The sequence below is a fragment of the Carcharhinus amblyrhynchos genome, chromosome 6, assembly GCF_965287045.1.
Source record: "Carcharhinus amblyrhynchos chromosome 6, sCarAmb.v2.hapA, whole genome shotgun sequence".
Lineage (NCBI taxonomy): Eukaryota > Metazoa > Chordata > Chondrichthyes > Carcharhiniformes > Carcharhinidae > Carcharhinus > Carcharhinus amblyrhynchos.
In genome coordinates, this window is record NC_137329.1 from 7,036,000 (window position 1) to 7,057,075 (window position 21,076).

At 40.0% G+C, this 21,076-nt stretch overlaps 1 protein-coding gene across 3 annotated transcripts in view; it reads right to left on the minus strand.

Annotated features, from left to right (window-relative positions):
• The window catches only part of ext2 (exostosin glycosyltransferase 2), a 153,919-nt gene that overhangs the window by 23,602 nt on the left and 109,241 nt on the right, over positions 1-21,076 (minus strand). For all 3 annotated transcript variants that reach the window (XM_080189872.1, XM_080189870.1, XM_080189871.1), the window contains one exon: positions 9,996-10,162. In XM_080189872.1, coding sequence (XP_080045998.1) covers positions 9,996-10,162 — 167 coding nt within the window. The remainder of the gene's footprint in view (positions 1-9,995; positions 10,163-21,076) is intronic.

The following is a 21,076-nucleotide window of genomic DNA, read 5'->3' on the forward strand; positions in this document are numbered from 1 at the left end:
TTCAGTAACTGAGAGGTTGGGAATGGTGTTGAACATGGTGCAATCACCTGCAAATATCCCCATTTCTGACCCTATGATGGAAGGATGGTCATTTATGAAACAGTTGAAGATTGGTGGACATAATGCAGGAGGGCATACCAAGAGCAGCATCAGACAGAGTAGTTGGAGGAGAACCTGTAGGTGTAGTGTATTTAGATTTCCAAAAGACACCTGGCAAGGTATTGCATACGATACAGCTGCACAAAATAAAAGCCCATAGAGTGTGTTAGCATGGATTGAAAACTAGTTGTCACATAGAAAATGGAGAATTGGCATAAATGGGTCCTTTCAAGATTGAAAAGATGTAACCAGTGGAGTATTGCAGGGATCACATCTTGACCCGCAATTGTTCACTATTTACATTAATGACCTGGAGGAAGAAACAGAATGCAAGATTTCCAAATTTGCCAATGACACGAAGATAGGTGGAATATTGTGATTAGGATATTTTGCAGCAGGATATAGATAGATTGGGTGACTGGGTGGAAACCTGGCAAATGGGGTTTAATGTGGAGAAGTGTAAGGTCCTTACCTTAAAAAAACATTTAATAACATTGGAGGCAGTCCAAAAGAGAACCAGGCTAATTCCTGAGATAAGAGGGTTGTCCTTTCAAAAGAGAGTAAATAGTTCTGGGTCTGTATTCTTTGAAATTTAGAAGAGTGAGGTGTAACCTTTTTCAAACACATAAGATCCTGAGGGGGCTTGACAGGGTAAATGGTGGGATATTTTCACTGGTGGAAGAGCCTCGAATAAGGGGACATAGCTACAAGATAAAGATAATTGAAAACTGAGGTGTGTAGAAATGTTTTCTCACAGTGGGTGGTGAATCTTTGGAATTCTGTTCCCGTAAGGGTAGTGAAGGCTGGATCATTAGAAGTACTTAACGTAGAGGTGGATAAATATTGATAGATTGAGGAATAGAGGGCTAGGGGGAAATGGCACAGAAAGGAGCTGAGGCCAGCATAGATCAGCCAGGATCGTATTGAGTGGCGGGGCAGGCTTGAAGTGTCAGGTGGCCCACTCCTGCTTCTATTTTCTGTGTTCTGTGATATACTTGACAATGAAGTGTCAGCCTGATGAAGCTGTAACACAGGACTACTTGCATTTCAAACAGTGAAAGTAGCATGCGATAGACAGAGCTAACTGACTCCACAACCAACAGATCAAATCAAAAGCTTTGCATGCCTGCCACATCACAGAATCGTAGAATCCCTACAGTGCAGAAAGACGCCATTTGGCCCATTGTGTCTGCACCAAACACAATCCCACCCAGGCCCTATCCCCATAACTCCATGCATTTAACCTAGCTGGTCCCCTGACAGTAAGAGGCAATTTAGCATGGCCAATCTACCTTTGGACATCCACATCTCGTCATGAATGATAGTCGACAATTAAACAATGAATTGGAGGAGGAGCCCCATCCTCAATAATGTGAGAGTCCAGCACGTCAATTCATAAGACAAGGGTAAACTATCTTCAACCAGAAGTATCAGGTAAATGAACCATTTTGGCTTCTTCCCAAGATCCCCAGCATCACATATGTCAGTCTTCAGCCAATTCAAGTCATTCCATGTGATGTCCATGCCACCCTTTTTTTTTAAAACCCCTAAGCTAATCCCAATTGCCCACATTTGGCCCATAATCCCTCTATACTCACTGTACTCATGTAACTATCTAAATGCTTTTTAAAATATAAAATTGCACCCAACTCTACTACTACCTCTGGCAGCTTGTTCCAGACACTCACCATTCTCTGTGTGAAAAAACTGTCTTTCTGAGCACTTTTGTATCTCTCCCCTCTCACCTTAAACCTACGCCCTCTAGTTTTAGACTCCCCTACCTTTGGGAAAAGATATTGACTATCTACCTTGTCTATGTGCCTCATTATTTTACAGATCTCTATAAGGTCATCCCTCAGCCTCCTCTGCTCCAGAGAAAAAAGTCCCAGTCTATTCAGCCTCTCCTTATAACTCAATCCATCAAGTCCCAGTAGCATCCTAGTAAATCTTTTCTGCACTCTTCTTTGTTTAATAATATCCTTTCTATAGTAGGGTGATCAGAGTTGCACAATATTCCAACTGTGGTCTTAACAATGTCTTGTACAACTTCAACAAGATATCCCAACTCCTGTATTCAATGTTCTGACCAATAAAACCAAACCATGCCAAATGCATTCTTCACCACTCTGTTCACCTGTAACTTCAATTTCAAGGAGCTATGAACATGTACCCCGAGATCTCTTTGTAAGCAATCTATGATTCTATGAAAATATACAGGAGGAAGCAGGAGGTCACTACTTGAGAACCCATCTACCACAGTTGCTCCTTCCATTACTGCTCTCTGGCTACCCCCACCCCCCACTCCCCTGCTCAGCAAGTCCTGACCTAGGCTCATGGACACCCTCTATAATGATAATGAACGTACTAATCATCTGCCCGTTTCTCTTTTTCTGGTCTGACCTTCTATTGCAGCTAGACTCTCAGAAACAAAAAAAAATAAACAATAGCTTAAAATAGGTGGGAAAAGTCTTCTGCAGCTTGTTTTCAATTTATTTGTAGAAACAGAAGTCCTGAGGTGATCTTGCCTGCTGCATTGACAGAATCATATTGTTGCACGCTGGCAAGTAATGGTAGCCTGGGGCACAAACTGACAGGGCTGGAGAAAAATTAACTGCCATTCCTGATTTTTGAAAGATGTTGATGCCTCCAAGTACAAATGTTAATGAGAGTACTAAAAGATGAAGGAATTTTATAGTCAAGTTTAATCATGTCATTGACTTTTTTTTCAGTTTTGCTACATAAACCTTATTTTGAATCCTTAATTGGCTGGTTGAGAGGAAAACGCAAGACGAACTGTGTTTCTCACTGGTCTGCTTTCTCCCTTATTTTATTGGTAACTGCTGCTGACTGTCCATTTTTCATTTGTAGTTTTTTTTAAAAAACTGTTGTTTTGTATGTCTACCCACTTATTATGTGCTCACTATGCAACCTTAAGAATATTGTACACAGACAATCAAATCCAACTAAACATAAAATGGGAGCATGATTTATAAAGTTTTGACACAACACAGTTCAAATTTCTAAGCTTCAACATAAGGCCATAAGGCATAGGAGCAGAATTATGCTATCTGGCCCATTGAGCCTGCTCCATCATTCAATCATGGCTGATAAGTTTCTCAACCCCATTCTCCTGCCTTTTCCCCATAATCTTAGATCTCCTTACCAATCAAGGATGTATTTATCTCTATCTTAAATACACTCAATGACCTGACCTCCACAGCCTTCAGTGGCAACCACCATCTTTTGCGATACATTGCTCAGTCTGACCTTCCAAGAGGTTGAAAACATTATCTAGCTACTGCTGAGTTATTTTAAGAACTGTACTGGATCTTAGCCTTAAAAATTTGAACCAGAAGAGGAATGGTAAATTAGAACCAAATCAGAATGAAAATTTATCCTGGACTTCTCTCACACTTAAGCAGTTAGTTGATGAGGAGCACTAGTAGATGTTTCTAGTATATTGATTACTCTTCAATTAAGTTATTTATGCAGAATAACTTCAAACAATGGAGAAAATAATTATTCCTCCTGTTGCTATTATTTGTATAGATTCACCTGAATGTCATTACTGTGCAATACCGAAGTAAATAATTTAGATTATGCACAGCCGATATCTTGTAGTGGAAGCAAAATACTATGAATGCTGGAAATCTGAAATAGCAACAGAAAATGCTGGATTAACACAGCTGGTCTGACAGCATCTGTGGAAGGGTCTATAGATCTGTAGAAGGGTCATACGGACGCGAAATGCTGACTGCATTTCTCTATCCGCTGATGCTGCCACACCTGCTGAGTTTATCCCATGTTTTTTGTTTTTGTTTTGCATGTCTTGTGCTAAAATGTTAAGTTATCTAACACTTCCTTCATTTTTTGATTGGGGATCGGATTTCCTAAGCAAACATTGCAATTATGAGTTTAATTAAAAACAAAACTGATTCTTAGTCACACTCAAAGCAAGTGTTGATATACCAAATTTTAAAATAGATGCAATCCATCCTTTGGTCTAGAACCTCAAAAGGTGAAGAATACATCTATTACCAGGGTAAGAAATGGCGATGGTGTACACAAGGGCAATTCACTTGTATTTTGAAACCACAAATTGAATGCTACTGCCTCACAGCTGATCTCATAATGCAAGGAGTTTTAATACGTTAATCACAATGAAGTACGTCAGATGTTGCACCATGGCTACATTCTGTACCCTTCCTGAGAGAATTTCAAGAGTCACAAGTGTTATAGAGACTATGTTCAGAGATATCCAGTGCTGGGCACTTACGATAGAGCGATACTATACTGGCTGCCACTGAGATTTCTACTGACTTTGGAGAAGCTTCAGCATTGCTAGAATGCACAGCCTGTGCTGGCATTTGCCTTGATAAAAATCCAAGCAATAACTTGGATAAACGGGTTGCACAAATAAAAGCAGATGAAAAAATGGTTTTAATCAATGAATATTTGACAAACAAGTTTCATTCAGAGCTTACTTACTAATGTGTGCATTTACAGAAGTAAATGTCTAATCTCCTAGAAACACAACAGAAACAATATTAAATGCTGTCATTTTGAATTACTCCTTGTGGATAAACCCTCTCAAGTGCCACATTATTAAGTACCATATAAGTCAGAAAAAGGTTTATGTAAAGATGAAGGAACCAATCTTCTTTCCTTTTTTTTGACCCATGCACTTGGCATGATGAGGTTCCACTCCTTTACATAATACCAGATCCTATTCTCACTGGCAAGTTCACCAAGACTGTGTGAGGCAACACACGAAAAGTAAAGGGAAAGTTTATTTATTAGTCACAAGTAGGCTCACATTCATAGAAATCATAGAAACCCTACAGTACAGAGAGAGGCCATTCAGCCCATCGAGTCTGCATCGACCACAATCCCACCCAGGCTCTACCCCCCTATCCCTACATATTTTACCCACTAATCCCTCTAACCTACATGTCTCCAGACACTAAGGGCAATTTTTTTAAAGCATGGCCAATCAACCTAACCCGCACATCTTTGGACTGTGGGAGGAAACATTCGCACTGCAATGAAGTTACTGTGAAAATCCCCTAGTCACCACATTCCAGCGCCTGTCTGGGAACATTGAGGCAGAATTTATCATGGCCAATTCACCTCACCTGCACATTTTTTGGACTGTGGGAGGAAACCAGAGCACCCGGAGGAAATCCATACAGACATGGGGAGAATGTGCAAACTCCACACAAACAGTGACCCAAGTCTGGAATCAAACCTGGGTCCCTGGCGCTGTGAGGCAGCTGTGCTAACCACTGTGTCACTGTGCTGCCCCGAAGGGCTGCATTTGAGGTGTAGCAATGAAGGTATGGATAGACATGAACACAGATTGATCCATTTTTTTGACTCTCTTCAACAAGTTACTTTAGACTTTGCAAATCTTACTCATGGAAGAGAATTGGTTAAAGTTTAATAGTGTAGGCCGTAAGGTTAGATCCATAGGTGAAGTTTTTGCTTAAATATTTTGAATTTGAAATTTATTTGATTTTTCTTCACCTCCTTCAGGGGTAAGTTGCAGTGTATCGATGAGCAAACATTGTACATAAATGAGCCGAAGCAGACAAATTCATGGGAAAAACAACCTAATTTTTCCCATACTTTGTGTTCGCATGATGATTGTAAAATATAGGAATAGAATATTCTTATGAAGAGAGAGAGGAGCTTTATGTCCCTGCATAAATGTCAAAACAGACTTGTACTAATGACCCCCTGTAATGCGAGTATAGGTGGAATATGGTTCAAACAATGCCCGCACTTGTACAAATCTTGTGTTCGTACCTAATTTCACTTGAAGCATTACTTCATAATTTATAAATTGAACTTATAAAAACAACCTTATTTCTTTTCCAGTCAATGTCTGATGGAGAAAAGAAACTACCGCGTAGCAGCATGATATTCCTGCAAACTATGAGTTTCCTACACTGTCAAAGGTGCAGCTTCTTGCTTTTGCTGTCCTGCATCCGTTATATCAATCACTTTAGGAAATGATATGCTTAGTCGTTAAATCTCTTTGAGAGTCCGGACCGAGAAATGGCGGACGTTGGGACAAAGAAAGCCTTCATTACCTTGCTAAAACACAAGTCATCCATGAGCAACATTAAAAGAAGAAATCAAAAGTAAAATAAAAATAATATATTTACTCTAGTTTATTAACACCACCTACTAATGCCTGCTGGTTGAGGGAAAATCAGAAAATATGATGATCCACTTCAACCAGTGCAGTGTGTTTCTTCATGCTGGTTTCTTCAAACTATAACAAGGAAACTGATTTGTCCTTTTTTAAAAAGCTGACAGTTTTTTCCCCTCAGATTTGTGCCAAATAGGTTGTCTTTGTTCACCAATTGAAATAAAACAGGAAAGATTGAAATTTAACAGTTGGTTGACTAACTTCCTAAAGGGAAAGAAAATTCTGTCAGAGGCAGCAACATTTTCATTATTAACATTTTTACTTCTTGGGTTTTTTTTAAATGTAAAGCATTCACACATAAGCCAGCTAATTTTATTCAGCAGATTTTCCACAGGCTAATAGTAGTGTAGAACATATTTGCTGTTAGCCAATCACACACAAAATATAATGCAGAAGTTCAATTTACTTTTCTGATTGTTGCTACTTTTTTTTACAATTTTGAAATGAAAACAACAGATTTAACAAGAATGTAGATTCAACATGAATTATATTTAAAAAAAACTTTTGGGGCTCCTTATTAAGACATTTTCAAATTGTATTCCATTACCCTTCTTAAAATCTTGAAAATATACATATCGACTGTGTCCTGCATTTGTATTAATTTTCTTTTTCCCTTTTGAGAAACAATAGAACTATTATCCCTGTATCAAAGCACTCCTTCCTACTCCACCACTTTAATTCCAGTTTTCTTTCCGAACCTAGTGATGCACTAAGGCAGACATTTGTCTGTTTCCAATGCTACTTGTTTGAGGAACAGGTTACTAGCCTGATGCCAGGGGCTTGTAGCTTGAAGGGCGTCACTGCCCATCTCTCCCGCTCTTACCACACCATTAAGTTAAAGTTTAACGTTTAAAATTAAAGTTTATTTATCAGTGTCACAATTAGGCTTACATTCACACTGCAATGAAGTTACTGTGAAAATCCCTTAGTCACCACACCCCAGTGCCTGTTTGGGTACACTGAGGGAGAACTTAGCATGGCCAATCCACCTAACCTGCACATCTTTGGACTGTGGGAGAAACAAGAGCACCTGGAGGAAACTCACGCAGACATGGGGAAAATGTACAAACTCCACACAGAGAGTGACCCAAGCCAGGAATTGAACCCAGGTCCCTGGCACTGTGAGGCAGCAGTGCTAACCACTGTGCCACCATGCCATGTGTTTGAAGGGATTTGAAGATTGGCACACTCAACTTGTTTAACTGTGTTATGAATGTACCTTCCTTGCCATCAAGTCCTGGGGTGGGACTCAAAGTAAGAAGTCTCACAACACCAAGTAAACTGGTTGGACTTTAATCTGGTGTTGTGAGACTTCTTACTGTGTTTATCCCAGTCCAACGCTGGCATCTCCACATCATGTGGGACTCAAACGCAGTGCTTCCAACTCAGAAGTGGGGACCCTACCCACTGTGCCACAAGACAACACCACTTTAAACTTTGCTTAATTTCTCATTCAGCCTCTCAACAAATATAATTTAACAAGTGCATACTGTGTCTCAAGTCTTGACTAAAATTTTCAGTCCTCGCTCTAAGATATTCCTAATACTGACACGCCTTATAAAAACTCATCGTGAAACAACTACCATCTTATCAATGTTGCAGCTGCTACAGAAATTTAACTGAGGGGACGTAAGGTTCCCCCATAAGTGACATCAGTATAGCAAAGTGTTCTTACACATTGCTTTAACCTGAATGCTGTTTGAAGGGAAGAAACTAGATCTATACACACAATAAAAGCAAACAGTTCTGAATATTCACTAACTTTGCAATAAGCTGTGGGACATGAATTCACAAAGTGTGAAAAATGTATCTCACTAACTCTCAAAGTGTGAGCTATGATTTTCTCTGTGCTATTTTCCTTGAACTCACCTGCTATGTTGCTCCATATCCTCTATCCTTCCATTTCAACCAGTCATCTCTGGTACTAGTTCCCTTTCTTTAGTTTGGTAATGGAAGAAATAACAAGCTTCACAATACTTCATTTTTCTCTATTCCTCTTTCCTTCCACCAACCTGCTCACTCCCCATCACTCCTCCACTTCTTATTCTCCAACTTACTCTCATCTCTAAATTCAATCTGTTCCATTGTATAGAACCAAGGATTTTCTTAGATTCATGGAAATACTTTGGAAAACATGCACTTAATTTATTTCACAAATACATCTCCTATTTCTCTTTTCTAAAAATACTGAACCACTGTTTAATGCCGACAATCCAAACAATTTTCAGAATCATTGCAGTCGGTTGATGAGATTTATGGAATTAAGCTGATTTGCAGTGAGCCTCTAGGATAAATGTTGATTAGTTTTGTGAAATCATCAAGTCCAGCATTTGGGATGGGGAAATCTGTAACTGTTTTAGCTACTGCGTTGCATCTGTTTAAAGCTGAATTAATTTCTAGTGAATGCTGCAGTTTCAGATTACATTTTGAATCGAGTATAGTGAAATTCTTAATCCATCTCCGACTTGTCATTTCCTTCCTGTTGTTCCAGCTTCCGCTCCCCCCTCCTCCCCTGGCCACCATCATCATCTGCCCTACCACATGCAACCCTCCTCTATAGCCTGTTGCTATAGTTGCTGTTCAGTTTTCTGCCATTTTCTTTCCTCCTCTCAAAACACAAGCAGCCTGAGGTCATGGATGGTCAATGATGGAAAGGGAGAATTAGCCTCAAGTCACCAAGGTGAAGATGGAACACGGCAAAGTCTCTCCAAGTACTAGTTTAAACCTATCTATGTACTGCAGGTACCACTGGGAACTGCAGCTCTTCCACATCTCTCCTGTTGTATGGGGGAGATATATCCTGATTTTCTTCTTCAGTCCTCCCGCTGCAGACTCTTGGCAATTATTGGAGGAACCACAGTAAGTGCTGTGATTTGTTTACTGTGGATAGGATGAGGAGGCAGACTCCAAGTCCACCTCAGCCAAAAAGGAGATCAAACCATGTTGTGGTTAATTTGCTTCACACACCAACTGAGCTGATGGCCTCCTTCCCCACATATGCCTTGACAGGATACTGATAATACTATATTTTGCATGATACTGAAACATAATGCAATTCTGGTAAAAATTAACAAATCTCCCATACTGGTAAACTATATGTCTAAGTATTAGCGTTAGTCTTTTTATGAATGACATAAATGTACAGTAAGTTAGTTAAAATTCTACACAGAAGTAGCCAAATGCAGCTTCTTCCCTGCTGTCATCAGGCTTTTGAATGGACCTACCTCGCATTAAGTTGATCTTTCTCTACATCCTAGCTATGGCTGTAACACTACACTGCACTCCTTTCCTTCTCTATGAACGGTCTGCCTTGTCTGGAAGAAACAATACTTTTCACTGTATACTAATATATATGACAATAATAAATCAAATCAAATGAAACTTAAGCGTAGAACAGAATTGGGGCAACAAGGAAAAGCTGTTTGGTAATGGAAGAAAATAACTAACTTTCTAAGTTTCATTCATTACAAATTGGTGCACAAAGCAGATCCAATATATATTCAGTTGCCTGCATATGCAAATTAATTTGTGCTGCATCATACATAATAATATGATGTGACAAATATCTTTCGATTAGTTTCATAGCCAGAGAATGCACAATTTTTACACTGATTTGTTATGTGGAACAAGCTTATACTTGGGGGTGACAATGTTTCCATGTTAAACACCATGCACTCACCTCATAACCAAACTGCAGTTCATCAGAAGTCAACATGATGATGTCATCATCAATTGCCAAGACAGCTTCAGTTTCAATCTCATCGTACGGAAAGAACCTATTACTCAGTTTGTTTTCTTTGGTTTTTACAACTTTCAGAGGTACTCCAATCTTGGGCCACAATGATTCTGGAAGAAGAAAAGATTAAAATCTTCAATTGTATTTTATTTAAACATCATAAAGACAAATAAACTACCTGTGATTGCCTTTGGTTTTATTATTTATAAGCCACATGTATTTCTTTGTTCAAATTGGTGACCTCAGTATCCAAAATAAAAGTTGGTGAATCTTACTTTTGAGTGATGAAATGACACTCACTGAGAATTCTAATATTCTGAAGGGATTGCTTTGAGTTGGCCACAAGTGGCAGCTACTGTATCAAAACTCTTTCCAAATTCCAGGCTCATTTCCTGCCATGTGTTATTGCCTGGGGATAAATTTGTAAAAAAATCTTTTCATAAATACATTTTAGCAATGGCCCGGGAGCACCTTTCAGATCAAATCCCTACTTAGCAAAAAAAAACCCAGAAGATACCAGGCTGTCATCTGCCTCCATAACTGAATTCTGTATTCTGGAAGTTGTAACTTGCTTGGAAAGTATTTTTATTTGCCTTCCGTACATTTTTCTCCATCACGCCACAACATTACTGTTGACAAACAAGGTCTTGTTTTGTGTTTCCAACGCTGACCTTAGCTGTGTTACTCCCTGAGTGTCAAGCCCTGCATGTGACAGAAGGAACTCAAATTTCACTAAACGTAACATTTTTGGCATGTTGCAACTGTATACCCTAGTCCAATCTCGATTCCCTAGGCTTTCAGGGTTTTGGTTGCTGAGCTACGATGCTTTCTGGCAGAGCAGACAGCATTTAGAAACAGCAAATGCGCAAAGCCAAAATGGCACCAACTACATGGAATTTCTTTGGGCACTGATCAACCCAATCTATCATTATCACACTTTGACTAACACAGTGGGATCACCCTTTACCATTTAAAATCTGAGATTTGTTGCAGCTAATAAGATCAAGAATTAAACCAGGAGGACTGACCAAGTGGGTACACAGCATAGGCACCTCCTTAAAACAATGTCACCACACTACGCTCAGCTTGTTCTTAGTCCAATTTGTCTGTTGGTTTTCTTATAGAGGATGCGTATCCATGTTTGTCTTTGATGATGGTTTTCTCTGCCCACTTTCTACTTAGAGCAAAAAACTGGTCCAACCGAAAACTGACGAGGACAATTCAACAGCTATTCATCTTTCCAAATAAAAACAGCAGTTTGTAAATGATAAAGTATCAGAATCTGATCATTTTAAACTTTGTTACCCAAAATAAAGCACTTGAGTGAGGCTCACAAATCTGACTTCTAAGAACCTTTTTGACTATATTCCTTTTAAACAAGTGCCTCCAGTATCACCCATTTTAAAAATTAATTACAAAGGTTCTTCTTCAACTCTTTCTATTAATATTCTGACAGCTTGTTTCTAACAGTTGGATAGAGGAGCAACTTCAAAACCAAATTTCATATTTCCACTTCTCAGACATCATGTACTTCTGGGTGGGCTATAAGAATATCTTAAAAAATATTTCTCCCGCTAATATCATACATGAATTATGACAAATATATTGATTCCTTCATGTCAGGTTCTCTCACTGTCCTAGTGACCCAGTTGGAGAATGCATCACTTTGTATTGCATTCATCAATACAGATCAAGGAGGCGTCAGATTCTATTATGATCTGTGCTATATCAGCTGCTCTCTAACTGCCTTTTAGTGTCAGAGAAATCATGTTTGGCACATTTACAAATCTAACTAGCAGGGTAATTTTTAAAAAATTCTTTTATGGGATGGGCCAGCATTTATTGTCCATCCCTAACTGTTCTCAATTCAGACAGCATTTCAAAGTCAACCATTGCTGTGAATCTAGAGTCACATGTGGGTCAGACTAGGTAAGGATGGCAGATTTCCTTCCCTAAAGGAGGTTAGTGAACCAGATTGGTTTTTATGACAATCAATAATGGTTTCTTAGTCATCATTAGATATTTAATTCCAAATTAAAATAAACTGAATTCAAATTCCACCATCTGCTGCGGCAGGGTTCGAACCCAGGTCCCCAGAACATTAGCTGAGTTTCTAGATTAATAGTCTAGTGATAACACCATTAGGCCATTGCTTCTCTCAAAAATAATCTACGATCTTGCTCCAATGCAGTGCTTCCCAAACCCCATGAGATTTTGTGTCCCAAGCTCCAAGACAGCATTGGCTGCTGCTACAGAGATCTGGCTGATTCCTGAAAGCTGCAAGGTCCCTCTAAATCCTTGGGTCTTCTTTTCATAGGGGCATGGACAAATGGACTGCTTTCTTAGGCCCAATTGCCGCTGCAAAAGAAAAACCCATGAAAAGGTAGATTTTTTGTAGAAACCTTGCCTTTTCATCAACTCCCTCCAGTGCTGAATCTTACTCCCTCGACTCTTCCAGCTTGACAACTGAAGTCTCCCCCAATAGCCCTTTGCCATCCCAAATTTCACTCCAGGGTTACACAAATTCTGAGGCATTAAAATGGGGGTCACACCAGGGAAATATTTGGGAAGGACTCGTCTATGGAATATCTAAAGCATGTCTAATGGCTGGCAAAAGCGAAGATAAGAATTCTTAGCAACAATATGCTTAATGGCTGAATAGTCTACCTACACTTGCATATAATAAAGGGGTTCCACTGGTTAGCACTGCTGCCTCAGCTTGAGGGACCTGGGTTCAGTTCCAGTCTTGGGTGACTATATGTGTGGAATTTGCACATTCTCCCCATATCTGTATGGGTTCCTTTCATTTCAGGTGCTCCAGTTTCCTCCCACAGACCAAAGCTGTGTAAGTTAGGTGGAGTGGCAGCGTTGGTATATATGGCTACCGGGATACAGCCTGGGTAAGATGCCCTGTTGGACAGTTGGTGCAGACGTGATGGGCCAAATGGCTTCCTTCTGTACTGTACGTATTCTCTGAATAAATGTCAACAGGGCAACGTACTGTGTCTTATACTAAAAGACATAGGCTATTCATTTTCTCAAGTTTCCACACCATTCAATTAGATCACAAGAACATAAGGAAACATAGCTGGTGTGTACTTTATCGCCAACAAATTGTCCTTGCTTCATAACAGTTGGTATCATTACCTAACAAAAATTAATCTCAGTCTTAAATTTCAATTGTCCATTGTCCACTTTTCTTGCATTTATGCAAGTTCTTTTCTAAATCTTGATGTTGTCTCTTTCCTTATTTTGCTGGTTATGATTGTAGAGTTACAGAATTGGAACCTTTCTCTTTTAAGGTATGTATTGGCTTTATATTGTGCAATTTACTTCTTTGAATATTTACCACTGTTTGTAGGTTCAGCCCAGTTTACTGTGGTCAATACAGTTTTTTTTTACAAGGACCACGTTATATCTTGTATTGTGGCATGCATATTTCGACTGCTAAATTGAAACAGTGTTTCTTTAAGGTGATAACAATTAATTGTTGTTACACATTGGCCAAGACATTAGTTTAGTTGTTCTTCTAGCTTCACCTTGGACTGGAATTAGAATTTGGACATTCTGGCTTTTGCACCAATTATCTCACATTTGAGTGCAATACAGTGTGATGGACAAGAATTGCACTCTGGATAAACTATTTTTATATTAGCAGTAAGTTTATCATTAAGTTACTCACAGTAAATCAGATATGTGTTTTTAGAGGTGCAGTAAAACTTCTCTGTTTTAAAGGCTACAAGGTTTAATTAATGTAAAGTAAACACTGAATGTGAAAGGTTAATTGCTATTTAAGCTGCAGATCACAACCTCAACTATATTTGAGAGAAAATTTTGATTTGATCCTGCGTTCTGTGCTCGGCAATGAGCTTCTTTCCTATGATACAAATGACTTATTTAGTTTTTTTAAAAAATTATATTCCTTCAAAAGGGTTTTTTGGCAGCAATTTGCTTCAGAGTGTGGAAGTTTGATGGTCAGGAAGTGTACATGTAAAGTTTCTATAAAAGTTGACATACTGTGACTCTGCACAATAAGCCAAAAACTTTATAAGTAAGTGATTTTAATAAGTAATACCACCTGGCACATTGATTTATCTGGATTATGCCAGCTTCGAGCTTTAAGAGCACTGGGAAATTGGCTCACGGTTAGGATATATTGGGATTGGGCTTCAGAGTCTAGCAGTACTTTGATGGGGGGTCCCGGGGTCTGGCAGGCCTGAGAGCAGATCCAGTAGTCTAGGAACATTGCCAAGTCAAGCTCTGGGAGTACTTCCATCATTTTCTGTTCTTATCTCAGATTTACAACATTGACAGTACTTTGTTTTTGCTCCAGGTCTATTGGGGTAAATCCTGGGATCTAAAATCACTGGCACGGGAAAGAGATTTCTGCTACTTAGGAGCACAGGGAGGGGTAGTCCAACAGTTTGGGAGATACAGAAAGTGTGTAACAGAATCCGATACAGGTTTTGGCAAAGGAAGGTCTAAGTTCCAAGAGAATTGAGGAAGAACTGGGAAAACCTGGGCAGCCTATGATGCTGAAGAAGCAGGATCATGCAACTTTTAGAGAGAAGATGGGCAGAATTTATTTTTATCAAAAGGTCGGGGTAGTGGCAGTGGGGGTGGGGGGTTTGTGGTGATGGTGGTACTGGTGGAGCGGGGTAGTGGAGAAGAATAACTTTACATTGCAAGTGGTAGTGACCTGGAAACTGCTGCCCAAGGGTAGTGGAAGCAGAGACAATCAATAATTTCAAAAATAAATTGGATGGGCAATTGAAATAAATAAACTTGCAGTGCTATGAGGATGGAGCACAGGAATAAAATTGACTGGATTGCTATTAGCTTGAGATAGTGAAAGTACAGGGTTTCAGATAGGGGAGGGAATACTACAAGCCAGCAGCTGACAATACCTTTGGATTAAGACTGTGGCTGAGGGTGGAGCGGCTAGATCTCAGTCACAGGTGCAATGTGTAGTGGTGAATGCAGGAAACCGAGAGGGGGTCAATATGGCCACAACTGATGATATAAGGAGTGGAGAAAGGATGGAGGAGCACAAAGAAACAGGTACAAAGGGTGGGAGGGATGACCAGAAATTCAGGAGCATGAGTGAAAAGGAAAGAAGTAAGAGGAAACAAATGCTTCGGGAGAAAAGGAATTGAGATGTTTAATTTCCCCATTAGTCTCAGATTTGAGGATTGCCCAGTTATTAAACAATTTCCCAGTTAAACAACCTGAGCTTTCCAAAACTTTTGGGAAGCCTTTTGGGAAATTCCGCCTCCGTACATTAAGAGTTAGTTCCCATATAAAATGGCTTTCTGGAACTACTGGAATTTTAAAATAGAGCCTCTCTCTAAGCTACAGAGAAACCCTTTGGGGATTCATGTTCTGTAGATCAAAAACTAGTTCCTGAACCAAACTGAGAGTGAGCTTTTGATGTGTGAGTGTAGAATTCCCTCTGACTTTGGGAAAAAGCTCTATTAAAACTGGAACTGCATTAAGTGACACATCCCATCCCAAAGTAGTGAAGAGAGAGGCTTTTTGGAAATTACCCTGCAATTCACAAGGTTCTTCCCAGTTAATGTCAGAACCGGTTTTTGAAGTATGGCTTGGGACTGGGAGGGGGAAAAAGGCTGGAGGCTGCATGAAAAGTAGTGAGCAGAGCTGAAGAGAGCAGGCTAGAGACAGGGGAGTGGGCCAAGGAATTGGCGGAAGGCTGAGGATACCAAAGAGTATGGAGCTGAGTATTAAAGTTCTTTTGATCTAAGATGTCAGCCATCTGCATTGGAAGATCAAAAGAACATATGGAATCAACTCATAAGTAGCATGTTATTTTAAGAAAGTTGCTCCCCCAATATTAAAACGTCAGTTACAGCGCACCACCTATGCAATGTACACAAACCACTAAACAGAAGCTCCCACATCGGTCTCTGTCTTATAGAATATTCATATATTACCATAACAGTTAGTTCATGAGTTACATGAAAGCCATACCCCACTGAAATTCCAGCCAAGTTTTAAAAAAAGCTTTGAGAAAATTGTTTATAAAGAAAAATGAAGAAATGGACTTGATTTGGATAGTAAGTGGTATTGCAAAAAGGGCAATTGCCTCAAGTAGTTCCTGATAATGATGCCATCAGATTGCTTAATAGACCATTGATGCTTTAGAAAACTATCTTTCGTTCCAGCAGTTGAAGTTACACAGAACCTGTTTTAGGGATAAGCAACCAGAACATTTGCCCCAGGCTGTAAATCACGAATGGCGGCAGGGGGTGGGGCAGTTACGAAATTAAAGTAATCAAAATGTGAATGGGTGAAGGAGGGAGACATGCTTAGCCGTATAGGGCCCCAAAGCAGAAGCCAAGCCATAAATACTGGTGCTGAATTGAAACAAGGGCCTGGAATTTCGTCACCAAGGCAGGTAGTTTGAGTTGGGAAATTTCCCGGCTTGATAGAAAGGCCTCCAAATGGCTGAATCTCTGGATAGGGAGTGGGATAGAATGGGGCCCGCTGCCCTCAAGTACAGATTAGAGGCAGCTACAGAGATGGCCAAATGACAAGATGGGCTTGTTCTCTGGGACTTGTTCAAGCTGTAAGATCTTCTTTGTCTCACCAACCATCCACCCCACCAAACCATCAGTTATGCACCCACTCGCAGTGTATCCTCCATGCTATTTCAATGCCAACCTACCCACCACCTTTGGTCCTTACACTATCCATGTCAACTCAACCAACATCTATTATGGGCAGAGCTCAGGAACCACGTTGACATGAAGCAAAATAATGTTCTCAAAATGTAACACCGCATTAGCTATATGTTAAAAAAGCTCCCCATTCATTCAAGGCCATTCAAACCTTTTAAATCTCAAGAGGTTAATCTCACATAAAAACAAAGACTTTTTTCATAATCCCCACATCAAAGACAGCAAATCCTTTCATAGCCATTGAATTATCAAACTGTGAACTCAGAACCTCTGCTGGCACAAGAGCTTCTGCAATTCAGCCAAACATTCATAAACAGCCATTAGGGAAATGCCAACAAACAATTTGTAAAACTAGTAGTTTTTTTTAATATAAATCCTTCACTGACAATGACAACCTGTTTTCCATTTTTAAGAGCATTACGTCATTTACACCATGACAGTTATATAGATGTTCTGTAACCTTTAAGAGCCTTCACATCTACTCCATTAATAAGTGACTTCTAGACTGTGGATTATGGGCTTTGCAACAGTCAAAGTGGGGTCTATTTGCACTCAACACTGAGTTCAAATGGCCCTGCTGAGATTGGGCTTCCCTCAAGCATGATCACATCCTTTTCTCTTTCCCCTGTCAGGAAACCTGTTAGATATGAGGACAGAACCTCTGACTCCAGATCCCACCCGGATTTGCTGCAGCTCTATAAAGTCACCATGACTCTGTGAAAATCCAGGCCAAGATGTCGAAGTAAAAAGGGCTAGTGCCTAATTCACCACACTGATCCCCTTTTCTATTGCAGAAATAGCCTTCATTTTATACAATTACTTCAGATCATCTATATTTTGATGGCAAAACCTTTCTAGAGGGATCGATGCCTGACCGATCATTTGAAATCACATAGCTTGTAATTGTGCAAACGTGATATTTCAAATAAAAGTCCAACTGGTTTACTGCAAACAAAAAGGAGCAAAGTAATTGAATCCATATGATGAATTCCAATTCTTAACCATTCCAGGAGTGAAAGGAAAACAAACTAATAGAGGGAGGCACTGGGCCCAATTTCACCAACAAGTTGCGCCCGTTTTCGGGCACGTAAACTTGGTAAAGTCAGGCGTGAGGCGAGTAGCGCAATCTGTGCACATCTCCATGCCTGTTCCCCTTTACCAAGAGCCTAAAATGGCGGTGATCAGGACCACGCCTGTTTCAATTTAAATTAATTTGCATACATTTAAATTGACTCAGTGGGCCAGATGGATTTCTGGGGGGGGCGGTTTGGCTGCCAGTCTGCGTATGATTGGTGGGGGGAGAAGTGGGGCAGAGGGCCGCTATCGGTCTGGGTAGCGGGTGGGGGGAGCTGGGTGGAAATGAGGAACTGTTATGTTGTGGCGGTGGGGCAATGTTTTTGGGGGCCATTGCTCCCAGGCTACTTTAGGTGACCTGGGAGTGATGTGGCAGGGAGCATTTTTCAAAATTGTTTTACTGCACATGCATAGTTGAAGGCAAAAATTGGAACAGCAGCATTTCGGGTGCAATAAGCCTCACCCACAGGCTTCTGCAGCACGATTCAGAATCACTGCTTTTTTTTCAGGCAGAGTGAGTATGGTGTCACTGGAGAACAGGGTCATAATTCGGATCTGAATTGCACCCTGATTCAGCACTTCAAATTAAAATGGTAAAATCGGGCCCACCATGTTTGAAGTGGTTAGATAATTAGCAATATGCTCAGAGATCTGAGATCAAATGGCTTGTCCATCCTGTTGACTAGCAAGACGAAAGGTAGAAAACATAAAAAAACCAAAAAGTCACTTCTGCAATATAAAGGCATAACTTTAACCAATTTTAGTTGTGCATAAATTCCAAATATTGACTAAGCAGTTCTCTACATAATGTGCACGGTGTTGTACCACAGTTACAGATCTTGGTGCAAAGCAATCTTTTGCATCACAGCATACTAGTCGGCAATGCAGCACTGCATAAATTAAATTTAACTCACTAGAAACTGAGGCAATGGCCTTGTGGTCTTATCATTAGATTATTAATCCAAAAACTCAGCTAATGTTCTGGGGATCCGGGTTCAAATCCCACTACGGCAGATGGTGGAATTCAAAAAATATCTGGAATTAAGAATCTGCTAATGACCATGAAACCATTGTCGAATTTGGAAAACACATCTGGTTCACTAATGCCTTTTAGGGAAGGAAATATGCCGCCCTTACCTGGTCTAGCCTACATGTGACTCTAGAGTTTAGTTGAGACTCTGTCTAGTGACTCTCAACTATCCTCTGAAATGGCCTAGCAAGCTACTCACTTCAAAGTCGATTAGTGATGGCAAATAAATGCTGGCCAGCCAGTGATGCCCATGTCCCACAAATGAATGAAAGAATCAACACTTTGAAGAAGACATTTTTTCACCATAAACTCTGTATATCAACCACAGCTGAATCATCTTTTCTACAGAACTGACCAGCAAACAAAACAGTGATGTTTTAAGTGTGCACGTGCTCAGCTCTGGTAGCCCCTCACCAAACGGGTGTGAGTTGGCAGTACAGCCATAACTGTGCTCCCAGGAGGCTGTCAAATCATAAAGAACACCAACCTGGTGAAGCACATCCAGTGATTTGAAGATGAGTTAATGCATTCAGAATTGCAAGTCTACAATGAATTTGTTTTCGCATCAAGTGATGTGAAAGCAATTTCAGATAGGAGATAATTAGGGTTAATACCATGTACTTTGGAACTTAGGATCAAAGAATACCATAGCAAAGAATGAGGCCACTCAACCCATAAAGTCCGTGCCAGCTTTTTCAAAGAGCGATTCAGTTAGTTCCACTCTCCCATATTCTTGCAATATTTATCCCTTCAAGTACGTATTCAATTCCTTTCTGAAAGCTATTACTGAATTTGTTTCTGGCAACTAATCAGACAGTGCATTCCAAATCCCAATCACTCATGGTGTAAAAAAAGTTTTCACTTGCGTCGGCCATGGTTCTCTTGTCAATCACTTTAAAGTATCTTTCTCAAGCGTGTTTATGAACTTTTTATATCATGACCAGATCTTCTCTTTCCTTTTATCAAACACCTGCCATCTAGCATCTCTTCTTTACATAAGAACATAAGAAATCTTTACATCTTCCTTCTCTACCATCCAGCCCCCAATTTTTTTTTTGATTTGATTTGACTTATTATTGTCACACGTATTGACATACAGTGAAAAGTATTGTTTCTTGCGTGCTATACAGGTAAAACATACCGTTCATAGAGAAGAGAGTGCAGAATGTAGTATTACAGTCATAGCTAGGGGGTAGTGAAAGATCAATGCGATCAACTTAAGGTCCACTTAAAAGTCTGATGGCAGCAGGGAAGAAGCTGTTCTCGAGTCAACTGGTATGTGACATCAGACTTCTGTATCTTTTTCTTGATGGAAGAAGGTGGAAGAGAGAATGTCCAGGATGCGTGGAGTCCTTAATTATGTTGACTGCTTTGCCGAGGCAGCAGGAAGTGTTAACAGAGTCAATGTTTGGGAGGCTGGTTTGCGTGGTGGATTGGGCTACATTCATGACCTTTCGTAGTTCATTGCAGTCTTGGGCACAGCAGGAGCCATACCAAACTGTGATACAACCAGAAAGAATGCTTCCTATGGTGCATCTGTAAAAGTTGATGAGAGTCGTAGCTGACATGCCAAATTTCCTTAGTCTTCTGAGAAAGTAGAGGCATTGGTGGGCTAACTATAGTGTTGGCATGGGGGAACTAGGAAGGTTGTTGGTGATCTGGACACCTAAAAACTTGAAATGTCACCGAGTTTCCATTGAGATATCCCCGTTCAGCTTTGCAGAGTGAATCCTTAAGCCAATTTGATATTGCAATCTTTCTGCTCCCACAGATTGGCTTACGACCATGGTCATTTCAGTCTATTCCCTTTTATCCTTTGTCATCCATCCCACTTACTCCAGCTGAACACCATCCCTCCCTGTCTTACCAACCTCCCCCTCATCAGACAGGTCTTGCAAGGTTATTCTGCAGCGATCAGCATGACTTCGATGACAGCTAAATCTCCAAAGTACAAACCAACACGAAGCACATTAAAACTGATTAAATAAACTTAAGCTTGCCTGAGAGGCAAACCACAATTCGCTAAGTCTTTAAAGTTTTTACAAAAAGTCATGATATAATTTTTAAACTTCAAGAACATTTGTGTAATGTTTATCTAATAAAGATTAAATCAACCACACACAAAGAAATAAGAACTTTATGCAACAGATTTTAGACAATAGCCCCCTCATCAGGGAAATGTTCAAGAGGAATCTTCATATAGCACTCTGTATCTATTATAT